At 43.5% G+C, this 23,859-nt stretch overlaps 1 protein-coding gene, 1 long non-coding RNA gene, 1 other non-coding gene and 1 pseudogene across 3 annotated transcripts; 2 read left to right on the top strand and 2 right to left on the bottom strand.

The window, feature by feature from the left end:
* On the bottom strand, positions 1-22,810 carry Rtcb (RNA 2',3'-cyclic phosphate and 5'-OH ligase). The gene is made up of 12 exons (XM_059245598.1): positions 22,618-22,810; positions 21,087-21,165; positions 18,770-18,837; positions 17,720-17,819; positions 13,361-13,517; positions 11,124-11,280; positions 9,527-9,686; positions 7,463-7,638; positions 6,819-7,007; positions 6,126-6,236; positions 4,073-4,192; positions 1-130 (listed from the first exon to the last, which is right to left on the bottom strand). Exons 1-12 carry the CDS (start codon positions 22,708-22,710, stop codon positions 23-25), a joined length of 1,518 nt encoding a protein of 505 aa, XP_059101581.1. The 5' UTR covers positions 22,711-22,810; the 3' UTR covers positions 1-22.
* On the bottom strand, positions 16,178-16,283 carry LOC131895402 (U6 spliceosomal RNA). The gene has a single exon (XR_009375163.1). It is a non-coding gene; the product is annotated as a U6 spliceosomal RNA (small nuclear RNA).
* LOC131895169 (ATP synthase subunit ATP5MJ, mitochondrial-like) lies at positions 20,129-20,313 on the top strand (annotated as a pseudogene).
* On the top strand, positions 22,638-23,418 carry LOC131895170 (uncharacterized). Its single transcript, XR_009375114.1, has 2 exons — positions 22,638-22,963; positions 23,055-23,418. It is a non-coding gene; the product is annotated as an uncharacterized LOC131895170 (long non-coding RNA).
* The last annotated feature ends 441 nt before the right edge of the window (positions 23,419-23,859 follow it).

The raw sequence follows: 23,859 nt of genomic DNA, 5'->3' as shown, positions 1-23,859 counted from the left end.
AGAGGCTCTGCTGCTCTTGGCTCTATCCTTTAATGACAGCAATTGGTCTCAGTTTGATGGCCTTCTTGCTGATCCCAGCATCATGGCAGGTGTTCACGACGTCTGTCACATTCTTATAGGACTCTGGAGCCTACAGGGAAGGAATTGAACACTGTAAAATCCACCAACAGGAAATCTTTCAAAACAGTAAGCTTTACTTGAAATTACAAGAAATACTCAGGGGATATTTTTGCCCATTAAGTTAGCAAAGGTTAAAAATATGAACAAACTCAATGCTGGTAAGGAGTGTGAGGTAAGCAAGTGGTCCTACATTTTCTAGCAATTTCTCCAGAACATACATTATTTGTAAGATTAAAAGCAGGGGCCAGTGAGATGGCTCAGCCTGGTGACCCGACTTTCATCCCTGGAACACATGTAAGTAGGAGAGAACTGACTCCACTCAATTGTCTTCTGGCCCTCATACATGCCTTGGCACAGACACTCATGCACACACACTACATACACTAATTAAAAAGAAAAGAAAAGCAGAGTGGTAAACACACTTCAAGTGCACACACCAATCTGCCGGAAGGAAATGCTCCAAACAACCGACTAGTAATATGAACAAAATTATTTCTCTATTTCAGCAGCTATTAAAGTTTCTAAATGAATGTGTATGAGTAACTTTCTCTTCACCAGAGATTTGTGTCTATCTAAACAACTGCAAGTGTGTGTGGCTGTGTATGTACACAAAGCCCCTGCCCTACACACACCCACTGTCTACAACCATTGCTAATCTATGCTTGCTAACACGGGGCAAGCTGCCCAGACCCTGACTGGGCTGTGTGCTCTTCTCCCGCAGCTCCCCTTTCCACTGCTCAACTGTTGTCACTGGGGCCTCTGGGACCACGTCCAGTGACTCTCCAGCAGAACCCCGCCTCGTCCACCCTGCTGTGACTAATCCTGCATCTTCTTCCCTAGCGCAGTCTTTGCCTCCAACCTTCCAAAGCAGGTTTTTTTTTCCCTCTCAAACTGGGTCATGTGACTGGGCCTAGAATGGAACAGGAGCCCCCCTAGATATTCATAGGTGTTTCCACTCTTTCTTCCCTTCCCTGGAACTACCAGTTTTAAATCTTGCAGTCATATTTAGACCACCCACAAACTCTCAACTCAGTTATCAGCTAGCACGTGACTCATTCCCCAAGATGACCTGGGAGACAGACATCTAGCTCCGACCCCCTAGTACTCTTTGCAATGATTCCGAATAACGCCACTATCCAGTGAAGCCTCTTCCCTCGCAAGCGCCTTCTTTCTGTACTGCCAGTGGCAGCCATGGCTCTGTGTACCTCCACCACTCTGCAGCTTGGAGCCCCGAGATCACAACTCTTCTACAAGTGCGCTTCTACTTTGGGCTCCTGCTCCTTCCTGCTCTCCATGGCAATAATCTTTGTGCCAACCATATGGGCCCTACCATCCCTACTAGTGAACCACCCTAAATAACTTGCCTCTCTTTCTCTGCACTGTGCTAAGGAGAGTACCTGCACTGTGCCACCTCTGCACGGCCAGGCGCTTCCACTGGAAACACATCACCACTGAGGTCCACCTCTGCACGACCAGGCACTTCCACTGGAAACACACCCACTGAGATGCACCCCTACACAGCCAGGCGCTTCCACACACCACCACTGAGGTGCACTTTGGCCCCAGTTGCTCTCATCTCAAAGACACCGAGCTCGAGTTGGTAATCCACCTCATCTTTTCTACACCACCAGTTCTCCCTCTCTTCTCATCAGTAGTCACACTAGTCAGATCAACACATTCTTCACTCAAAATCCTCCACTGTCTTCCCATTTCACTCTGAGTAAAAGCAAAAGTTCTGTAAAGCAAAGGCTAGGCTGGGGTGGGGGATACACAGCTCAAACGATCTGCTGCCTCTCCAGGTCTGACGTCATCTCCTCGCTTGTGCTTGCCCCAAGTTGTTCTGTACAGCTCAGGAGCTTTCCATGTACTGCCCTCATGCCAACTGGGTCCCTTCAGGCCCACACTCAAGTAGTACCACATCAAAGCCGTCCCTGGTTACCCTACTTAAAATTGCATCCCTCCCAGTCATTCCTTACACCCTTTCCACGTTTCCTTTTCTTGATAGCATTTACAACATTATTAATACACTGATTTTTTTTATCTGTTAAGTTCCATAGGAAGGGATTATATTAGTTTTGTCCACTGTGTCTTCCTTAGCACCCAGAAGGACCACAAGGAATGAAAAAAGCTATGAGGCAAGTAAAACAGAAAAGCAGTGGCCATCTCTGGCTGGCTGAATGCTGGTGGTTGTTTCCTTAGTGTTTTCCACATCCTTTAAAGTTTCTATTTTTGAGTTGTGGTGGTTATTTTAGGCTTATTTATTTTATGTGTAGGAGTATTTTGTACATTTTATGTTTGTCTGGTGCCTGCAGAGGCTAGAAGAGGGCAGAGTTAATTAAACTGGGGTTATAAATGGATCTGAGAAACCATGTGGGTGCTGGGAATTGAACCCAGGTCCTCTGAAAGAGCAATAAGTGCTCTTCCCCACTGAGCCACCCCACCAACAAATGTGTTACTCTTAAGAACAAATATAAATTATCACAAAAATAAGGCTTGATCAACTCAATAATTCTACTTTAGACTTCTAATCATTAAAAGCTTCAAGAATGAATACACCTATCACAAATTAATTTATAGCAGCAAAAGAGGGAAGCTATATAAAGTCCACTATGGCCAGAAGCTACGACGCTCATCTGATAGCACTGACTAAAGAATGACACCAAGAACTTGATAAGGAGCTGCATTTAAATGGACAATAAAGTTCAACAACTTCAGCTTCAAAGAACAGCATCAGGACCGGGCGGCGGTGGCGCACACCTTTAACCCCAGCACTCAGGAGGCAGAGACAGGTGGATCTCTGTGAGTTTGAGGCCAGCCTGGTCTACAGAGCAAGATCCAGGACAGGCACCAAAGCTACAGAGAGAAACCCTGTCTCGAAAACAAAACAAAACAACAACAACAAAAACAAAACTCAAAAACAGCATCAGGGACACGTGGTGGGAAAAAAAATAAGAAAAAAAATGAAGGTAGGTGTTGGATAACTGGTCTTCTCTTAAGTTCATGCAGATCATTTAAACACAATTCTTCCTCTCTGGGAATTAAACAAAAACTGTCTCTCTACATATGTCTGTCTCCTTTTTCAAATTTGCTCCTAAACTGAAATGTAAGTATACTACCGTGCACAATCAAGGTTAACAATGGGTCATCTTCACTACTTCTGGGCTGGAGAGAGGGCTCAGACGGTGGCTCACCACCATCTACAGGGAGATCTGCTGCCTTTTCTGGCATGCAGGTGTACGTGCAGGCAGAACACTGCAAACTTAATAAATAAATAAACATCTTAAAAACTATTTCTATTTATTACTTCTGAATTTTTACAATTAAATTCTACTGTTGGGGTGTGTACACAAGCCACACTGCACATGAGGAGGTTGGAAACAATTTGAAGGAACAAGGTTTCTTTCTCCTTCAACCATAGAGGACCTGGGGATTAAACTCAGGTCACAGTACTGAACCACCTTGCTGGTCCTCTTAACCTACTTTTAAACATTATAATGTAGACAGAAACTATATGAATAGTAAAAATCATCCTTATAGACTTAACTTGCAATTAGTCTCCAAACAAAGGACAATATAAGATCAAAATAAGATAAACCAAAATAGAAGCCAGGATTACACCTGTAATCCCAGCCCTTAGGAGGCTGAGGGTTCAAGGCCAGAGTCGGCTAGAGTTGGCCATTCTGGGCTACAGAGTGCGACTGTCTCCATGGGCATGAACAGTGCGTGGTAGGAAGGGACGAGGAAGAAGTGCAGGGTGGTACAGAGTGGGCATGATAAAAACATTATACTCGTGAACAGATTCTCAAAACAAAATAAAAACCCCAAACATCCAAACTGAAGTCGTGGAAAACTTCAAGTCATTTCTGTAAGAAATACTCAAAAGCCCTGTCTCTGTCCACTGGCATAAATCTTAACAGCCTCCAGGTTAAATATTTATCAGGACTTCACTCACCTCTTCCATAACCAGCTTGGGCGAAGCAACACGGATTGCAATTCCCATATCTGCCAGTTTGTCTAAGACGTCTTGGAAATCTAAATTACGGCGAGACTTTGCTCGGGACAACGCACGACCCTAGAAGGAGAAAGGATCGGGGGACAGGAGTGAACTCAATTTATAAATTTTGAACTAAAACTTTGACTCCAGTCATTATTTAAGCCCTTGGATTGTTTTTTCCTTGATTATTTAAATTCTTACCATTATCACATCCTACTATGTAATCATTCATTTCCCCTTATTGTTAGCGTGTGTGCACATGAGCACATATGTGTAAAAGCCATGGCAGGTGTGTGGGGCCAGAAGACAACTTTCCGAAGTGGGCTCTCCTTCACCTGGGTGGGGCTAGGCTCTTGTTTCTGCTGCTGTGAATTCTGGTGTGGAGCTTCTGGGAAACCTCTGATCCCCACTGCCCATCCTGCTGTTAGGAGTGCTGGGATCACAGTGTGAGGTCTCCGTGGAATGAGGGCCATTAGGCTTGCAGCAAGTACCTTTACCCACTGAACATCTCGCCTGCCTTATTTGTTCACTTGTGAGCTAAGCCTTGCTGTGCTGCTTACGATGCCCAGCAGGCCTTGAACTTGCACTTTTCCTTTATCAGCCTCATGAGTAGCTAGGATTATAGGCACATATTACTGTATGAGGCTTGATTTTTTTTTATCTTACACTAAAAAAAAGTTTAAAACAAACAAACAAAAAACCGACCATCAGGACAGGTCATCGAGATGGTGGGGTGGGTAAAAGGTGCTTGCTGCCAAGCCTGACGACCTGAGTGAGTTTGATTCCCAGAACCCATACCATGGAAGGAGAGACCCAACTGCCACAGGAATGTCCCGACTTCCACCCACATGCCATGTCACATCACGCCGCTCCTGGCATACCCACACACACCAAAGAAAAAAATAAAGTATGAAAAGCTTAAAAACAAATGAAACCACCCGGTCTAGGAGGATGGTTCCACAGATAAAGCGCTTGCCGGGCAAGCACAAAACCTGAGGTTGGCTCTCGAGCACCCAGATAACAGCTAGGATGGATATATATGCCTGTCAGATCAGCACTGGGGAGGCAGACAGGAGGATCCCAGAGGCTTGCTAGCCAGTCTAGCCGTCAGTGAGCCCCAGGTTCAGTGAGAAACCCTATCTCAAAGGTGGAGAGTGATAGAGGAAGACAACCAACGTTAGACTTTGGGACACACACACACACACACACACACACACACACACCCATCTCTGCTACTTAAACCTTATATCATATACCTTTTATTAAGAAGCCTCATCACACTCTTTGAAAATAAATTTCTACCTACAGCATTTTATATTTAAAGATTTATTTTGTATGCTTCTAAGTACCATTGACTAGTACTTCAATAGAAATGTTAGTCAAGCACCTCTTTTTGTAAGTACAATTTTTCTGAAACACGGCAATGGCTCTTTCCATAGCACTATGGCTCTTCTTGCCCTATAATGGCACACCTGCACTGTGGTAGAGGTATAGCCCTCAAACCTAAAATACCTAAAGTACCTGGCTCTCTATGGACAGTTCACCGGTAGGTGGCTCAGAAGATGTGAGGTAACGCACTGAAACAGACAGGCTCTGACTTGCAAAGAGTGTATCTGCCCAAATCTGGAGTGGACTATCCAAGACACAGGAACAGATTAAGCAAATGAGTAGATCCAGTGGGTCACTGAAAAGGGCCATGAGTTCAATATGGTCCATCAGTTAGTTATCACTTACAAGCCAGCTGTAATAAACTCAGCTACTTGCTAAGTGTCCAGTTTGGATTTTCTGGACTTGCTGATGAGGATGGACTTGCTCCTACAAAGTCCTTCCTGAGATTCTAGGTGACCTCAGTTAGCTCACTAAACAGTTATTCTGGGGAATCACTTGCAGAAGTAGTCATGACACACTCAAACCTCAATTTTGCTAAACTTAATCAGGTGTTTGCCTGTCAAAATGCCCAACAACAGTTAAAATGAAGAGAAAATTTCTAAGCAAGTTTTCATCTCCTTACCGCTCCATGACAGGTTGTTCCAAAGGTCTCAGTCATGCCTTGTTCAGTGCCAGTCAGAACATAACTACATGTCCCCATGGTGCCACCAATAAGCACTGGTTGTCCAGTGAGCTGAGGGTACACAAAACCAAACAATAAAATTTGGAAAGGTACATGCTTTTTAATGCCTGAAATTTCTTCTTGTGTTGAATTTTAGAAGAAACTTAAACCTCTAAACTCAATGCTCTTACAACTATATAAGGAATTACTTCATTTTTTGGCTTCTGGGGAAAAGGAAGAGAAGGATGATGTAAGGGCCTACAACAGACTGAACATAGTATAGAAAACTCTCAAATTGGAGGGAAGTATTGTTAGGATTTTTTATCCATGGCAAGGCATCTGCCGTCCTCTCTGGACTTCCGTTTCCTCATCTGCAAAACCGAATAAGGTTAAGAAACACTGCAGTCTAACCTTTGTCCTGCCTTCCAAAAACTTTCAGGCCATAACTGAGCTCAGGGGAGTAAACCTAATGGAGTACTAAGACAGCATTCGCTATGGGATGGACATCACTGGTGCAGACTGGGAACGACTGCTGTTGTCACGGGTGACAGTTTTTTTCTTCACACACTTGCTGCTTTCCTGCGAAACTGACTCTATATCTAGAGTTCTCCAGATCGTGACTTCACTGCCAAACACAAATGCAGGGTTACATACCTGGTAGTCAACAGCGATGAGTGGGTGGTGAGGCGGGAAAGCACGGGTGGACCCCTTCCTGTGCACCAACAGTGTCCGCTCCTTCCCATCTACCACGTGCTGCTCCACTTTGGCGATATTGTGAGAAACATCATAAATCACATGCAGGTCCAGGTCGTCAGGGGTTGTGTTGAAGACTTTGGCAAAAGCCTAGGGGGAAAGCTTCCATTACAAGCAGCCAGCTCTAGCTCTTGAGAACATATTTTATTGTTTTCAGCTAGTGAATTCCTGAAGTGAGTGGCGGGGCTTCAGAATTCAAAAACAGCAGTCACTCATCTTCATATGAAGTACAGAAACTGCCCTGGAGACCACACTGCTTGCCACAAATTCTGCCTCAGGCAGAAAGGTTGCTCTGGATTTTGCCTGCAGAGAAACTTCTTCCCCAGGCTTCTCAACCAGAGAGAACAGCATTTGCATTCTTGCTGCGGCTCAAGACAAACTGAGGGTCATTCTGGATCTCTTTTCTTATTTTCCAGGCCTGCCTGATACTCTCCTGGCCCAAGACACCAAAACCTTAAGACACTTCTCTAGTATCTAGAGTACAAATTTCTAAAACCAAACATGCGTAACTTCCTGATTGACTCAAGAGAGCAATTTTACTTTACCTGACGGGTTAAGAAGGTCATAGAAGAACGGTTAACCCAGGCATAGTTTCCAGCTGCAGCCATTCCCTTTAAATAGTCTTGCCCCTCTGGGGATGCAATTCGAGCACAAGCCAACTGCCGGTCATTGACTATAATCTTGTCTCGCTTCATGGCCTTTTCCATAGCTACCAGTGCATCTGGAACAACAGAGCCTTAGGTCAACCCAGGGAGGTTTCTCTTAAACCATTCAGACTTACTGTAGGAAGACAGTGAACATTCAAATTCAAAACAAAACCCTAAGTGTGCTTCTAAGTTCATCTATTTGCTCAGTCAACATATATTTGGGGCTGAAAAGATGGCTCAGCAGTAAAGAGCACTGGTTGCTCTTGCAGAAGACCTGGGTTCAGTTCCCAGTACCCACAGGTTGGCTCATAACTAACTGTAACTCCAGTTCCAGGGGCTATGAACCCTCTTCTGGCCTCCATGGGCACTGTATGCACATTGTATACATACAGACAAGCAGGCACATAGACACATATATAAATAATGTCGTTAAATGAATTTTTTACAAAAGATATTTATTGAGAATCTTCTGAGTATGGTGACATACGTTTGTGAGACATACAGATAGCATCTGCCTCTAGAAACCTGAAATGGGATGTGTATAACTAATTGCAACATGGCTTTAGTTACTCCCTTCCCAACATGAAAATAGCATATATTTTGTTATCAACATGGTTTTGAAATAGCTGTTTTTTGTTTTGTTTTTTTTTAAAGACAGGGTCTCACTTTGTAACCCATTTGTCTTCAAACTAACTACATTGTACAGACCACTTCAAGCTGTGCTCTTGCTCAGCTTCTTGAATGAGAAGATCACAGTATGTGGAACAACACGTCTTAAACATCACTTTTAGTGCCTTACTATTAAATGCAGAGAAATACTCAACCCCCAAAGTCCCAGTCAGTGCTCATACATCTGCTAGATTAAACTAAAGGATCAGGCTGGCACAAATGATTGATTCTTAGAGGATAAGATACAAACATAAGGGTGAACTGTAACATGAAATTTGATGTTTATAATTTCCATGTGTCCCCCCCCCAAAAGAGCTAAAGAGTAAAAAACAACCAACAACACTGTAGATCATTCAGACGCCTATTTCCTTGCTCCTTGCTTTTGTTTTTAATGTCCTCTACGTGTTACCACTCAAATCCCAGGGACTAGCTTGACTATTGTCTATGAAGCTATTTCTGAATATTCTTTTAAACACATTATATTTATGTTCCTTTTCTTATAATATTTTATCAACTACTACTTTTTGTCTTTGGTGGTAGTGGTGGGGGTTTGGATGAGTGTTCATGTGGACGCCAGTGGTCAACCTTCAGTGTTGTTCCTTGGGTGTCACTGGGTTTTTTTTTTTTTTTTTTGCCTTTTTTGGGGGGGAGGAGGGGGAGGCGACAAGGTCCCTTATTGGCCCAAAGCTTGACAATCAGGCTATGCTGGTTGACCAGAGAGTCCATGCATTTGCCTGTCTCTGCCTCCCCAACACTGTGATTACAAGTGTGCACTACCACGCCTAGCATATTTTCTGTGTTGGAGGGACTGAACTTAGGTCATTAGGCTTACCTCACACTTTACTAACTGATCTCTTTCTCCAACTCCCTTCTTTTTCTTGATGGACATGATCTTATCCATCAAAGAGTGAGGTCAAGTACCTATTTTAGAACCCGATCTACCAAATTCCCTAACTTCACTGAGTACTACAGGCTCACTGAATGAGTATCTACTTAAACTCCATAGTCCATGCACTATCAAGATGGCTAGCACTAAGCCCCGACAGTGAATACAGTGCTACATAGAGCTAGCATTACCAAGTGCTCCTAAGTACCACGTGCAGTTAAATGCTTGTATATATTATTTTTTTCAGATGACAAAGTCCAATGAAGTTATTAGTTTAGGGTCACAAGTGAAGCAAGACACAAGTTAAAAACCATACAATGTATTTTCATGGCTTAATCAACTCTCTTGTCTTGTTCCTCACAAAACATACATTTGGTTCCAAGTAAAAAATTAGGTCTAGAATATACCTGTGGCTACTTGGTGGCCCAAGCCTCTGCTTCCACTGTGGATCATCACACACACCTGTCCCTTATGGTCGATGCCCATTTTCTTAGCGGCATACTCATTGAAAATCTCATCTACAACCTGGATTTCTGCATAGTGGTTGCCTGCTCCCAGGGTCCCCAACTGTAAATGTAAGAATGTTTGGTTAAATGGTTTCTATTCTAGTTTAAACAAACAAACAAACAAACAAACAAACATATATTTAAAAAGCAAATAGGTAAAACCAAGCCAACAACAAAATAACCATACAGTGTCTCAAGTAACAAAAACATTCTAAGCCTTAGAAATTCTTATTACTACATGTTCCAAAAATAATGTGGACTGCTCTGGAGGCTAGAATACCATATGCTTTAAGTACTCATAAAAGCCAAAAGTCCCAAGCCATTAATGACTTACAGAAGTTTTAAGTACCACCAAGAAGGGTCAAATTCTAAAAAGAATGCTTATTCTCAGGTAAGCCCCAGGCTGAAATGACTTATGATACATCATTTTTCATGTGAGGCATCAAAAACATTCACCAAATCAAAGAGACAGCTTTATTACCACTGCTGCGTCTGTACGATGTGTGGGGGCGTGTGTGCACAGCAGGTATGTAGAGGCCAGAGGACACCCTTGGGAGTCAGTTCTCCCCTTCCACCTTTATGGGAGTTCTGGAGATTGAACTTGGGCTGTGAGGCTTGTGCCTCCACCACCAAACCATCTCACTGTCCTATGGTCTTTTCTTTCTTTCTTTCTTAAAGATTGATTTATTTATTATGTGTAGCATGAATCTTAAAAAGTTCTTATTAATAAAATCAAACCTGAGGCCAGATCAGAGAGACAGAATGGGTCTCAGCTGAACTACTGCCTGAAGCTTAACCAGCTGAAAGCTTAACCAGCCAAATGCTTCTAGTTTCTGGTCCTCACGCCTTATATATCTTTCTGCTTTCTGCCTCACTCCTTGGGATTAAAGGCTCCTTTCTGGGATTAAAGGCATGTTTCCAATGTGGCCTTGAACTCACAGAGATCCCAGATGGATTTCTGCCTCTGGAAATCCATGCTAGGATTAAAGGCGTGAGTGCCACCATTTTCTAGCCTCTGTATCTAGTGGCTTTTCTGTCTCTGACCCCAGACAAGTTTATTAGGGTGCACAATATTTTGGGGAACACAACACCACCACAATTATGTATACAGAAGAGGGCACCAGATCTCATTACAGATGGTTGTGAGCCACCATGTGGTTGCTGGGAATTGAACTCAGGACCTCTGGAAGAGCAGTCGGTACTCTTAAGGCCCCTATGGTCTTTAAAAAAAAAAAAAATTTAAATCTAAATTTTGGTATACTTTGTAAGTCTCATAATCATATCCCATTTTTCTCCTATCCACTTGTAACAATCTTTTATGAATATCTGCAAGCTCTGCATAACCTTTCAGAAAAATGATGCATAAGCAAACAATCTTTTTGATGTATTATAAAAAAAACCCAAAAACCCAAGGCTATACTTTTTGTTAAGTAGAAGATACAGATTTCTTCCCTTGATAAAAGCTAAAGTAGCATGCTGATCCTGCAAAGTGAGTTACCTGAGGAAGGCCTCTTTTTTTTGCCCTGGGTGAGACCTTATTGGGGTCAGCTTGCAGCATCCTTCCATATTCCTCACAGTGCTCCTTGTCTTCAGCCCAGGCGTAGCCTTCTCTCAGAGACCAGTCCACACCCATCTCCAGTGCCTCCTCCAAGTCTCTAGGGGTGAGTAAGGAAAGACAGGTCATTTCATAGCAGAGGACAATCAAAAGGTAGGAAGAAACACATCTCAAAGAGCATAGGAACATGCAACAATTACTATTTCCTGTGTACCGGCTTTGTTTAGAGTTTACACTCTCTTTTTTGTTTTGTTTTGTTTGAGGAATGTAGTCACATAAACAATTACTATTTAAAATGGAGATAGTGTCATAAACATGGTTACAGATCCATCTGACATTACATGGTCTTAATGTAAATGTACTTAATAAGGTTCTCATGTAGTTCAGGCTAGCCTTGAACTCACTATGTGGCCAAAGATGACTTTAACCTTAGAAATTCCTGTCTCTGTCTCCCAACGAGGATGGAGCATGTACCACCACGCTCAGTGTCCATGCACAGTAGGCACTAGGCAAGCACTCTACCAACCAAGGTCTATCATCAACTCCTCGGATGGATTTTTCAATTGTTATTATTTTCTTTTATATTTCATTTGCTTCTCAGATTCTGAATTCTGTAAGGGGACAATTAAATAACCAAAGAAAAGTTGTAATCTTAATCAGACATTACCATCTACCTCTACTTTATTATGTCTTTATTAATAATTTATGAAAAAAAATCAGCCAAATAATGAAAGTGTCTGAATGTCCTCAAGTACCACAGGTTACATTCTAAGGTTTATTTTCACCAAAGCACTGTGTGGCTTTAATGCACCTGCGCTTTGAAGCTGAAGAGCACAAACATTAAATGCTTAGCGAGAGGATGCTCCACCATCACCCAAGGGGCAAGCTTCTCACACAGCAAGAAGGGATAATTTTGTTCCCCACTACCCTAGATGACAATCCTTTACAAACACAATGAATTAGGACAAAATGTTACCTGAAATATTTGTAACGATGCTTTTCATAGTGGGGTGACACGGGTCACAGGAAAACAAAGAATAAGCATCTTCTAAACTAACTTTCCCTCAAGTGTTTCTCTTTCATTTACTGTTTTGGTGGAAGAGAGTGTGACAGCTAACAGCATTTCTGCACTAACGTATGCATCCCAACCTGAAGTTCCCACACTGCAGGCAGACGTCAAAGGCACCCCTCTGACTAACTCGGATGAGCACAGCATCTGGTCCAGGTGTGGTGGTGTGCTCCTGCAGTCCTAGCACTGGGGGACTGTGGCGGGGACCACGAGCGCAGGCCTGAGGGCAGAGAAGACCCTGCCCCGTGTAAAGTGCACCATTTTACACAAGCAGTATGGCACTGTCAATAGGTCCCCAAGAGACAGGGACACTGGAGCCTTGTACTGCGGCACTACTTAGCTAAACAAAGCACACCTGCAGTACCATCACTCAGAAAGAGGACCGTAGATGAGTGGGTTCACTGAGCGGTACTGCGAACACAGCCTGTCTGAAAGGAGAGATCCGCAGTCTGAACCCCGACTCCACTTACAAAGCTTAGTTTCCTGTTGCTTCCTTCCCTTAGTTTGCTTTCCTCCAGCAGTGGTCACCATCTGGGTGAAGTCAGGCACACGGCCTATGCTTACAAAGGGCCATTATTCTAAACATGTCCTACATCAAGGGTTGCTTTTCTTTATCTTAATTTTTATGTATATGGGAGTTTTGCCCCAACATGTCTGTGCACCATGTACATAAAGTACCCATAGAGGTCAGAACAAGGTGTCAGATGCCCTGGCACTGGAGTCACAGATGGCTGTGAGCTGCCATGAAGGTGCTGGGAATCGAACCCTGGGCCTCTAGGAGAGAAGCTAGTACTCTTAACTAAAGTCATCTTTATGGCTGCATGCTTTTTCTTCTTAAATTTTAGACACAGCGTCTTATATGTTGCCCAGGATGGCTTTGAACTCCTGGGTTAAAATGATCCTACCATGACAGCCCTGAGAGGCTGGACTACAGGTGTACGTCACCAAGTCTAGCTCAAGGGACTGTTTTGTGTCAGCCCTGAGAGGCTGGACTACAGGTGTATGTCATCTGCACTTTCTCAGAAGTGACAGTAAGTGTCTAAACTGGAAGCAAAGCTGAGCCACGTGGTCTCCCTCTCCCTCTGCAATTACCAGAGTCCTGTGCTCTTACTTGGCATTCATCGGGATGACACCTTTTGATCCTACCCCAACAGGAATGTGGTCAAACATAGCTTGGGCAAGTTGTTCCTTCACAGGCTGCACATCACTCTCATCTAAATTGGTTCTTAGCAAGCGGACACCACAATTAATGTCAAATCCGACACCACCTACAATACACAGAAATTAAGTCAAATATTGGCAAAATAACTGGACCATCAGAGCATTACTTGAAGTTCCTTACTATTAATATGGAGTCAAAAGAATGAGCATTCTTTCAAAGACAAGCGGGTTTAATGTAGCTATCAAAGCGGTTCTCTGCTGAGTCAACTCTGCCCACACTGAAATAACGCAAGTAACACACGGACTATGGTATTTCACCAACAGTGGGGAATATGGCAGACAGACAATAGGAGTAACGTGCCTCTGGTTCTGTCCCACATCAGAGGTTGATGAACTCTATTAGTCTTACCAGTCAGCCTTTCCTGCTGCACATCTTCATTTTTTTCCTAACGATTTCCAATGTTTTGCCTTTTGTGAATCAAAGTTGTACTTTCTCCATCTTTTAAAGCTATTCCAGGAGGTGGAGAGATGGCTAAGTGGTTAGAGCAATGCCTGCTCTTCCAGAGGACCCAGTTTGATCCCCAACACCCACAAGGTAGGTCACAACTACTTCAGTCCCAAGCGATATGTTGTGTCCTCTTCTGGCCTTCCCCAGGTACCGGGAACACCCATGTGCACAGACATACATGCAGGCAAAATATCCATACACATTAAATAAATGAAATTAAAACAAAAGATTATTTCAGCCCCCCCCCCTTCCTAATTTGTGCATTTAAGGCTATAGTAAGTATATCTACATACAAAAATGGGATTACCAGTTGTGGTGATCTGAATAGAAATGGTCCCCACAGACGCATGTGTTTGAATGCTTGGCCCATAGGTAATGGTACTGTTTGGAGATGTGGCCTTGTTGGAGGAGGTGTGTCACTGTGAGGCAGACTTTCAATTCTTACATGCTCAAGCTACACCCAGCGTGGCACACAGTCTCCTTCTGCTGTCTGTGGATCAGGATGTAGAACTCTCAGCTCCTCCTCCATGTACCTGCCTGCATGCTGCCATGCTTCTTGCCATGATAATAATGGGCTAAATCTCTCAAACTATAAGCCAGCCCCAAGTAAATTGTTTTCCTTTATAAGAGTTGTTATGGTCATGGTATCTCTTCACAGCAATAAAACCCTAAGACACCAGTTAATTGAAAATTTTTATATCTAAGTATTCTGAAAACTATGCCTCCCAGCTTTATTGAGATGACTGACGAGGAACAACTTTTATATTAAGTATATGCTTATACCATCAACCACTACAATTAAGCTAGTTAACATATCCATCACTCACACAATTACTCCTCTTTTCCCTGGGAAGAAAACTGAAGACCTGATGTCTTAGAAGATTTCAAGCACATAGATTTCAAGTATGTTACTGTTTCTGTACATTAAGTCTCCAGGACTGTAATTCATCTTAAACTACAATCTAACTCCTTTAAACAACATCTCCCAAATCAGCACTCTCCACCTCCTTCTCTATGTGAGTGGGCTGTGGCATTTGTCCTCTGTCTAGATTATTTTGACTATGCTGTAGCAGATGATCAGTATCTCCTTTCTTCAAGCTGAATAATATTTCACTCTCATTGCCTCTATCTCCTCATCTCTCAACCAACATTTGGGTTGTTTCCCTGGCATGGCTATTGTGAATCAATACTACAGTAACACATAAATGCTGATACCTTTTTGAAATAATAATTTTGGTTCCTCTAGACAGACACTCAAAAGTGACATGGCTAAATCATATGAAATTTTATTTTTTAAGTTTTTAAAAAATGTATTCATTTTAATTCATGTGCAATGGTGTTTTGCTTATGTCTGTGTGAGGGTGTCAGATCCCCTGGAACTGCAGTTACAAATAGTTGTGAGCTGTCATGTGGGTGGTGGGAATTGAACCAAAGTCCTCTGGAAGAGCAGCAAGTGCTCTTAACCACAGAGCCATCTCTACAGCCCCTATTTTTTTAATTTTTTAAAAAGAATTTCCATGGTCGCCAGGCAGTGGTGGTGCACGCCTTTAATCCCAGCACTCGGGAGGCAGAGCCAGGCAGATCTCTGAGTTCGAGGCCAGCCTGGACTACCAAGTGAGTCCCAGGAAAGGCGCAAAGCTACACAGAGAAACCCTGTCTCGAAAAACCAAAAAAAAAAAAAAAAAAAAAAAAAAAAAAAAAAAAAAATTTCCATGGTCTGTTCTCTATAATGGTTTCATCAATCCAGTCTCACCAACAGTGTATATGTCCTTTCCTCAACATCATCCTTTTTTGTTTGTGGTATACACAGGTGTGCACCCACCCAGGAGTGCACATGTGGAAGCCAGTACCCAAAGGCCTCCATTGCTCTCTACCTTATTTTCTGAAACAGGGTCTCTCAATGAATCTGAAACTGTGTCAGAAAGACTAGTAGCCAGTGAGACCCCAGGATCTGTCTATCTCCCGGCACTGAGGTTACAGATGTACACCACCATGCCTAGTTTTTATTAGGTGCTGAGGATCTGAACTTACGTCCTTCTATTTGTGCGGCAAGTACCCTGTCCACTGAGCCATGCACCCCTAACATTCTCAATCTTTAATGTTTTTTTTTTTGTTTTTTTTTTTGTTTTGTTTTGTTTTTGTGATCTCTTACGGTAATGGCAAATGTCAGTCTGAATACTGATGATCTGAACAATCCAGCTAACAAAGGTGATACTGGGTGTGTGTGTTCGTATTATAGAGTACACACTTCTTTCCTTTTTAAATACAGAATGCTTCATGAATCTGCGTGTCATCCTGGTGCAGGGGCCATGCCAATTAATCTTCTCTGTATGCTCCAATTTTAGTCTGTGTGCTGCTGAAGCAAGCATGAAACGCACATCTCCAGTGCACACGTTTACAACACAGATGACATGCTGAGCCGTAAGCGGGATTCCAATGTCAAGGCACTGACGTCAGACAGGGAAGCATCTCTAATTGGGAGGCTCACATATCTGGATCTTTGCTTCCTCTTCCCTTCCATCTCAACATCCAGTGGTGCTCCTGTGCCTTCCACCATGTCTTTAATTCTGTTTGAAACTGCCCAATCTTTCTTACAGTGAAGGCCTAGTCTACCATTGCCAGAGGTGGGACCTGAAGACAAGTCAAAGCTTCCATTTGTCATTTAGACTCTTGGAAAGCAAAACCGCTCCTTCTGCTGAGGAAGGTTTTCAATGAACATATTTGATAATCACAGATGGATGGATATACAGAAGGTGATATATAACTAGAGGTGAATGCGTAAAAACAGATTACGGTGAGATTCCACCTTACCTACTAATGACTATCATCAAGAAAACAACAGCAGATGCTGGTGACAATGTGGGGAAAGAGGAATCCTTATTCACTACAGGTGAGAATATAAACTTGTGCCACCACTACGGAAGTTCCTGAACATAGAACCACTAGGTGGCCCAGCTCTAATTCTTGGGCTTACACCTGAAAGATGATACCTGCGTACCCATTGTTAGAGTGGCACTAGTCACAACAGCTAGTATATAATGTATACAGAAAACGTAGCACATGTACAATACTTTTATTCAGCCATAAAGAAAGTAATATTTGCAGCAAAATGGATGTAACTGGAAATTACTGTTAAGCAGAATAAGCCAGACTCAAAGACAAATACCCAATGTTTTCTTTCATATGTGGAATCTAAATTTAAAATTATGTAGCTCATAAAGCTAGAAAAGGGATCACGAGAGGGGAGGAAGAGATCTTAAGGGAGGTGGGAATGAGGGAAGCAGACTGAGATGACAGAGGACTAACTTGGGGAAGAAAGGGAAGCAGCTGAGGAGTGAGGGAGGGGAGCTGGGGAGGGGAATGAATGAAAACAAATGTGTGACCAGGCCTTGATGAAGCCCTTACTCCTATATATTAACCGAAAAATATTTGTGTTAAAACAAGAAATGATGTGAGGAAGTACTGAGTCTAGCTGAATTCATTCACTCCTCCCAGTAATGCTCAGTGGTGACATTAGACACATTTGCCGCCTATGCAGTAACTGAGTCACCAAGAGAAATTTTGCCAGAGAAATGTTTCTTTTGTAACCGATGTCTGATATTGTCTGGCATCTGATAAAAGTCCCCAAAGTTTTCATAAGTGGTTTCACTAAAATTTTAATAGCCCAATTGTCCATAACTAGCTTTAATGTAAAAAAAAGAAATCACTGACCATGATGAGACTGAGAAATGCACACTAATCCACTCTGTCTCAGAAAGGCCACACAACACAGAGAGAAGTCACACTGTAACAGCAGCTTACCTGGGGAAACCACTGCTTCAGGGTCATTCATATCAAAGGCAGCCATGTTCCCTATGGCAAACCCATAGCCCGAGTGGACATCAGGAAGCCCAATAGATCGCTGGAAAAGAATGAGACATGAAGCACAGCTGTTCCACTCTGCCCTTTGGCTGTCTGATGGACCCGTCCTTGACTCTGAGTCTCTATTAGTGGGCTATTTGTCTATGGACTCCTGTTCACAATGCTGAATACAGCCAAGGACATCTTTTCAGAGTCTGACTGTCAACAGAAAAGCCTCAAAGTAGCAGGCTGCTGGAGATCACACACTAAGGACAGGTGGTTACTTTTTAAATTGTCTTCAGTCACTGGCAAACTGTAGTTGTGCCATGGTCTATAGAAGTCATGAGGAATTTCACAAATGAAATCTATCTGATAACATTAATACAGCACAATTCATACATTTGGGGCCAAGTGAAGGATGGTATGCCAGACAGAAAAGCTGTCAAATATGGTGAGGACATGGCGACAACTAAAAATATGAGCTCATAAATATATAAGCCACATCATTTCATCACCACCACGCCACCCACAATGCACAGCATTGTTAACTAGCATTAAGAAGCCTCATAAGGCCGGGCAGTGGTGGCGCACGCCTTTAATCCCAGCACTCAGGAGGCAGAGCCAGGCGGATCTCTGTGAGTTCGAGGCCAGCCTGGGCTACCAAGTGAGTTCCAGGAAAGGTGCAAAGCTACACAGAGAAACCCTGTCTCGAAAAACCAAAAAAAAAAAAAAACCAAAAAAAAAAAAAAAAAAAAAAAAAAAAGAAGCCTCATAAAGGTCTGGTAAATGGACCCACTTCTCCACACTCCCCTCTGAAGGTGCCACCTGAGTGACAGGCTAGTGGAGGCCCATTCACACCACCCACTTCCACCCTATTTCCTGTGGTCTAAGGGTCACTGCTACAGTCAGAGGTCACAGTCTAAATGATACCAATGTCTATTAGGTGGAGCCCTTCATTCACTCAACAAACTTTACACAATATCAATGATTAAGGTTCTAACTCTGACTCACATGAACAATCCCGGGCAGGGCAGCCACATTGCCAATCTGCTTCATGGCTGGCAGGAAGCCACCAACACCTGAAAAACAAACAAACAAAACCCCTCAGTCTTAGAAAAACGACACATTTAATTTCCAGCATTTCTTACATACATGAAGGGCAGTGGTTATGGTTACAGAGTGGGGAAGGATGGTTGAAATCAAAGTGGGGAGGGAACTTTTTCGAGAAGAAAGCACATTCACAGGAAGGACAACTAGACATGCTTGTCAGCCTTCTGTGGACACCACAGAAGCTGACTTGCAAATGTAGTAGGGATAGAAAACATTAACCATTAACCTTTATGTTGCCAGTATAAAATATACTCTCGCAATAACTCACACTAGTTATTAAAAATATTAACAGTGGGCCTTGAGAGACTGCTCAGTGGTTACAAGCACTGGCTGCTTTTGCAGAGGATCCAGGTTTGAGTCTCAGCACCCACATGGCCACTCAACCATCTCTAACCATCTCTAACTCCAGTTTTAGGGGCTCAAACTAATCTACCCCAAATCAGCAGTGACGTTAACCTAAGACAAAGAAGGCAAGGGGGTAGAGCTGAGAAACAGAACAATGGCTTGAGAGTCAGACAGATGGAGCGCAAGTCCGCAAGTCCAGCTTCGTCAACTGCTAGCAGCTGCTTTTTTTTTTTTTCCAAATGTGTGCGTGTGTGTTATGTGGAGGCCACAGGTCAGCATCAGGTATCTTCCTCGATGTCTCTCCACATTATTTTAAATTTGTATCTACTCACCGTGTGTATGACGTGTGTGCATGCACAGGAAGGTCACAGGACAGCTCTGCGGAGCCAATTCTATTCTCTTCTCTTTACACGGGTTCTAGGAACTGAACCCAGGTGGTGAGGGCTGTGTAACAAGCTCTCTTTCCATTGAGTCATCTCTCTAGCCCTCCACCTTACTGTTTGAGACCGGGCCTCTCACTGAATCTGGACCTCAATTATTAGACTGACCAGCCAGCAGGCTCAGGAGATCTGCCTGTCTTCCTTCCCACAGAGGTACTCTGGCACCGGCTTCTCGCGGGTACTAGGGACCCCCCTCATGTTTACACAGCTGGCACTTTCCTCACTGAGCCGTATCACAGCCAAAGCCTCTAGCAGTACCACTTCATACAAGTGAACACACTTAAGTGAGGGAAGAAAGGAATGTTTTCGCTAATCTAAAAAACGGAAAGTGCTAAAAGATGCCTTCTATTCTACCATCACTTTAGAGTATCATTTTACAGCACTAAACTGTCCTGTAGTCGTGTGAGGTAGGTATCAATCCTGATGTCCACTAAAGCTAGTATACCAGTCGAGAGTTGGCTTGGGTCCTATCGAAATGCTCCAAATCCTTGTTAAGAATGTTTGGGTCTTCATGAAAGCCTACTATACCCAAGTTTACCAGGAAAATTGGGTAGGAATGGGTTAATTACCTTCATCCTTTAAAAAATCAGGAGTGCTGATAAAAGTAAAGCTTTGAAATACTCCAGTTCCAGTCCTTCACCTACCCATGGCCATCATTAATCACTCCCTGAGTCCACTCAAGATAATCTTGTTGGCTAATTTTATGCAATCAGTGTTAGATGGTAACATGGCACATCACTGCTATATACTTATCTAAGTACCACTTACAATGTGGCATTAATAAATGTATCCAAGAAGCTTTCACACACACAAAACAGAGTACTGGTTTTAAAATCAGGCACTCAGATTTGAATTCTGGCTCGGTCACCATGAAGTTTTGACCAAGGACAAATTAAAAGTCACTTAAGCTGGGGCTGAAGAGATAGCTCAGCAGTTAAGAGCACTGACTGCTCTTCCAGAGGACTCAGGTTCAATTCCCAGGCCCCACGTGTCAGCTCCCAACTGTCTGTAACTCCAGGGATTCCGACACCCTTACAGACATACATGCAAGCAAAACACCAATGCACATAAAATAAAAATATGAAAAAATTCACTTTAGCTCACTGAATTTGCACGTCTACAAAAGACAGATAACATCTTCCTTTTTAGTTATTACTAACATGGCACAGACAATCAATATAAAGTACCTAATGGAGTGCCTGACACATAGTGAGTGCAGGACCAACAGCAGCACTGGCTACTACTGTGTGAGGTTATGTGAGAACAGCTCCAAATCCTTTACACAGCGGCATGTTAAACATGTGACCACAAATAAACAGGTGCTTGGATTCAAGTCTTGATCATTCCTTAAAAATATTCTACACTGGTTAAGTTTTTTATTCAGGGCACAGGGGAGGCTTTCCCATAACATATGGAGTCTCTAGTGTACTTACCACCACCTCGACAGGCATTCCTTAATTCCTCAAACATCAATTTTTCCAGAGCATCATTCACATAAAATACTCCTTCAACCTGATACAAAAGAAAGGCAAAGAAAACAAAAACATCGTCTAAACCCATCAAGTACAAGTGCAGTGGGCAGAATTATGCACTACATGTAGTGTTTATATTGCATTACTCTGCATCAAACTCCCACATTACTCCTTATAAGAGAAGAACTTTCAATCATAAACTAAAAGATTTTAGAGTATTTCAGATCTGGGTTCAAATTAGGAATGTTCAACCAGTGAAATCTCAGCAACTATCTCCAAATCAGAAAAACTCAAAAATCTACAACACCTCTGGTTATGAACATTTAAGATAGGGACAGTCAACCTGCTACTTCCGTGCTCGCAAATTTCTGAGGAGGTACGTCTATTATGATTTTGCTATTTTGTAACTTACACATTATAAAAAAACACCACATGGTCCTAAATAATGTATAACCTTCATGTGTCAAATAAAAAATTAGCAAGTGAATCTACTAACCAACTTATCCTCCCGAAAAAAAATAAATAAATAAAGGGAAAATACCATTGTTTTTTGCTGCAGACTTTTTCTTTCCAGTATCTTGCCAAGTGATGTGGGGCTCAAAGACATCTGATAAGCTTTGCCTAGTGTCAAATTAAAGGAATAGCTAAAAGGAAATTTTGTGATTTTTGAGAGAGTCTTTCTTAAGTTGCTCTGGCTGGCCTCGTATGTATTCTGGACTGTCCGCTGACACAGTAGTATCCGCTAATAGGAACTTCCACCCTCAGCCTCAGTGCTGGGATTACAGGCCTGAGCTACCATGCGAGGCCTAACAGAAACTTTTTACCAAGACAAAGGACGGCAAACTTTATTGCATTCGCATGGCACTTAAGGGATTGAGTCACTTAACACACGTGTCAAAACCTTACAAGTGTTTTCTTCCTCTACTTTAACGGAAGCCAAGAGCACAAACGCCCACGGACACAGAGAGGCCAGGCCCAGGGTCTCAGCCCCTGGTCTCCTGTTCCCAAAACTTCAGCTGAAACACATCATCCAGGCAGAGAAAAAGAAGGGGACTGGACATGGAGTCCGGGCTGTCTTCCCAGATGGGTACAGACGAGTCCTAGGGGCCCTTCGCGAAGAGCACAGTAAGAGGCTGCATCTTGCCGCTTGTCGCTATATTAAAAGCCAACTGAAGTCTGGGGACTCCCGCCTGTACACGTTATCTACGCGACTACCATGACTCCAGGGGAACGGAGTTGCAGGCTAACAGGGCCACCTTGCAGAAGACCGCAGTATCTCGGAAGACGGTGCGTGGGGCAAACACGCGTGTGCGGGACCTGTCGCGCGGGGACGGGCGGCGCGAGCTGGGGAGGGAGACGCGGCCCCCGCGGGGGTCGGCCCGGCGGGCGCGGGGCGGAGGACGCGGGTTCGCGGCGGCAGCGCGGCCCGCAGCCCCGAAGGCCCCGGCCCGGGCCCCGCAGCCCCGAAGGCCGCGGCCCCGAGCCCGCTCACCTGCATGTTGGGCACGAAGCCCTTCTTGATCCTCCAGCAGTTTTTATTGACCTTGTCCAAGAACTGCAGCTCATCGTTGTAGTTCCGACTCATGGTGGCGGCGAAGGCGGCGGCAGCTCGCGACTCGGCTCGGAACGAGAAGCCGCCGCGTTGTCTACCGGCTCCGTGGAGCCGCCTCTGAGGACTCAGGGCGCACGCGCGTCCCGCTCCGCCGCGGGAGGGAGGAAGGCAAGCGCCGAGGCTCAAAACTCGTCGCGCAAATCGCGGTCCTCTCGTTACGATGTCTTCTATGAGCTAAAGCTGAAGCACATTGTTTTTAGTGAGATCTAGCTAAACTACCCTTCTGGTAAATAAAAAAATAAAAATAAAAATATTTACTTACTTACTTACTTACTTACTTACTTACTTACTTTTTATTTATTTATTTATTTTTTAAGGTAAGGTCTCAGTATTTAGCCTTGCCGAGCCTGGAACTCACTATGACTCGCTGGAACATGCTGGCCTCGAACTTCGTAAGATCCACTTGCTTATGCTGCTGCGAATAAAGGCGTGCTTGGAAATGTTTTTAAGCAGCCCCCGAAAACCCTTGAATCTGGATCAGGTCAACTGCTCTAGAGAATCCATAGCTTGTAGTTCACAGCCCCACTACTGAAGCAGTTGAGCTACAAAAAATACTAAGGAACAGCACATTTGACTTGCAATGTTTCAGAATGGAACTGTGGACACACAACAAACATTTTCTGTTACAAATGCCTGCCCTGCAATGCCCTGCAAAGGTGAATAAATTACAGCTGCTGTGAATCACTGGGGTTTCTTAGCCTAGCTTTGTTTGGAGTAAGCCTTCTGTGGTTGTGCCTTTAAACAATAAGAGAGCTTGCATTGATTTGTTTCTAGTCCCTTTTCCTGTGAAGAAAAGCACAGTAGCTATCAGGAAGACTTGGGCTCAATTTCCACCGATGCCATTACCAACCTCTGTGTGATAAATTCCTCTTAACCTCTATTTTCTCATCGATGAAATGGGATCATAATTCTCCATAGAGTGGCTGTGAAGGTCACAGGAATGAAGCTAGGGGAGCAACTAGACCAGGGCTTTACGTACTTAACAGTTCTCTTCTATCCCCCCAATAACCTAAGCAGTAGACAAGCAGAGGGTGTGGTTTCTGTTCATTTTTACGTATCCATCCTGGCTCTCCCATCCTCACCCAGCTGTGAACCGTCCAGCTTTAGTAAGCTGCACTGCCA

This window comes from Peromyscus eremicus, chromosome 18 (genome assembly GCF_949786415.1).
Source record: "Peromyscus eremicus chromosome 18, PerEre_H2_v1, whole genome shotgun sequence".
Lineage (NCBI taxonomy): Eukaryota > Metazoa > Chordata > Mammalia > Rodentia > Cricetidae > Peromyscus > Peromyscus eremicus.
This window is presented reverse-complemented; position numbering and strand designations above follow the sequence as displayed.